We start from the raw sequence: 1,334 nt of genomic DNA, 5'->3' as shown, positions 1-1,334 counted from the left end.
TCTTTCAAAGAAAGTGGTGTATTAAAGTCTCCCACTATGAGTGTGGAGTCATCTATTTGGCTTTTCAACTCTTTTAACGTCTGATTTATGTATTTGGGGGTTCTTTCATTGGGTCCAGTATTCCTTCTTTATCTTTTGGAAGTGTTTAAATTGTATTGGTGTCACCACTTCTCTAAATATGAGGTAGAATTCCTCAGTGAAGACATCTGGTCCAGGACTTATTTTTGTTGCGAGCTCTTTGATCACTGATTTCAATCATTTCCCTTGTTACCAATCTGTTGTGACTTGTATTTCCTCTTGAGTCAGTTTGCGTAGGTTCTGTGCATCTAACTTTGCCCATATTGGGTAGGTTATCCAGTTTGCTGATGTACACTTGTTCATAATATTCTGTAATAATTCTCTTTACTTCAGTCAGGTCAGTTAAAAGGTCTTTTCTATTTTTTATTGTTATTTTTTGCATCTTTCATTGTCAGTCTAGCTAAAGGCCTCTCCATCAGTCTTCGTCAATTTTATTCATCTTTTCAAACAAACAGCTACTGGTTTTATTGATGAAAACCATTTTTCAATAGCTAGTTTTTCTTTATAATTATTTAAGGCAGGAAGATAATTGTTTCTTTTGTAACTGTTAAGGCAGGATGGACTGAATGCAGAAGCCTCCAGATGTCATGTTTTATGCACATATTTTACTCACAGTTGTGATCATGTTATAGTTACAATTTTGTATACATCTTTTTTTAACTTAATATTATGTTACAACATTTTGCATGTTTTTACATACTCTTAATATAATTGTAGTATTAAGAATACAAATATATACAGTATTTATTTAGTCCAGTGTTAATTGATATTTACATTATTTCACTTTTATAACTGTCATAACATCTGCTCTGAAAGGTCTAAATATCTTTCTTGTAGTGCTCCTGATATGGAAGAAATACTGACTGAATCAGAAATTAAATTGGATGGTGTCCGACAAAAAATATTGCAGGTAGCCCAGGAGCTATCAGGAGAAGACATGCATCAATTCCATCGAGCTATTACTATAGGTAAGTGTAGATTTGCTTCACTGGTAACATTTTTCCAAATAGTGTGCTATACTGTGTATGTGTGGGTTGCATGAATTTTACTGATAGTGAAATAGCCTATTGACTTTTAAAAATTGAGGATTTTGGGTAGTAATATAAAACTGAAAACCACTGCCATTGAGCTGATTGTGACTCATAGTGACCCCTCTTCAGGTTTCCGAGGCAGTATCTCTACGGAAGTAGATTGCCCAACCTTGGTAACGTAGTGCCTAAGGCATTTGACAGCTAGCCAGAAGGCTGGTGGTTCAA

The 1,334-nt window shown here is 34.6% G+C and overlaps 1 protein-coding gene across 1 annotated transcript in view; it reads left to right on the top strand.

The window, feature by feature from the left end:
- The window catches only part of TSNAX (translin associated factor X), a 116,584-nt gene that overhangs the window by 22,247 nt on the left and 93,003 nt on the right, over positions 1-1,334 (top strand). The window contains exon 4 of the mRNA XM_007938483.2: positions 916-1,046. Coding sequence (XP_007936674.1) covers positions 916-1,046 — 131 coding nt within the window. The remainder of the gene's footprint in view (positions 1-915; positions 1,047-1,334) is intronic.

Source organism: Orycteropus afer, unplaced genomic scaffold (genome assembly GCF_000298275.1).
Source record: "Orycteropus afer afer isolate SDZICR_OR568_19922 unplaced genomic scaffold, OryAfe1.0 scaffold00050, whole genome shotgun sequence".
In the NCBI taxonomy this organism is placed as follows: Eukaryota; Metazoa; Chordata; class Mammalia; order Tubulidentata; family Orycteropodidae; genus Orycteropus; species Orycteropus afer.
The sequence above is the reverse complement of the archived record's forward strand: the minus strand, read 5'-3'. Positions and strand labels throughout refer to the sequence as shown.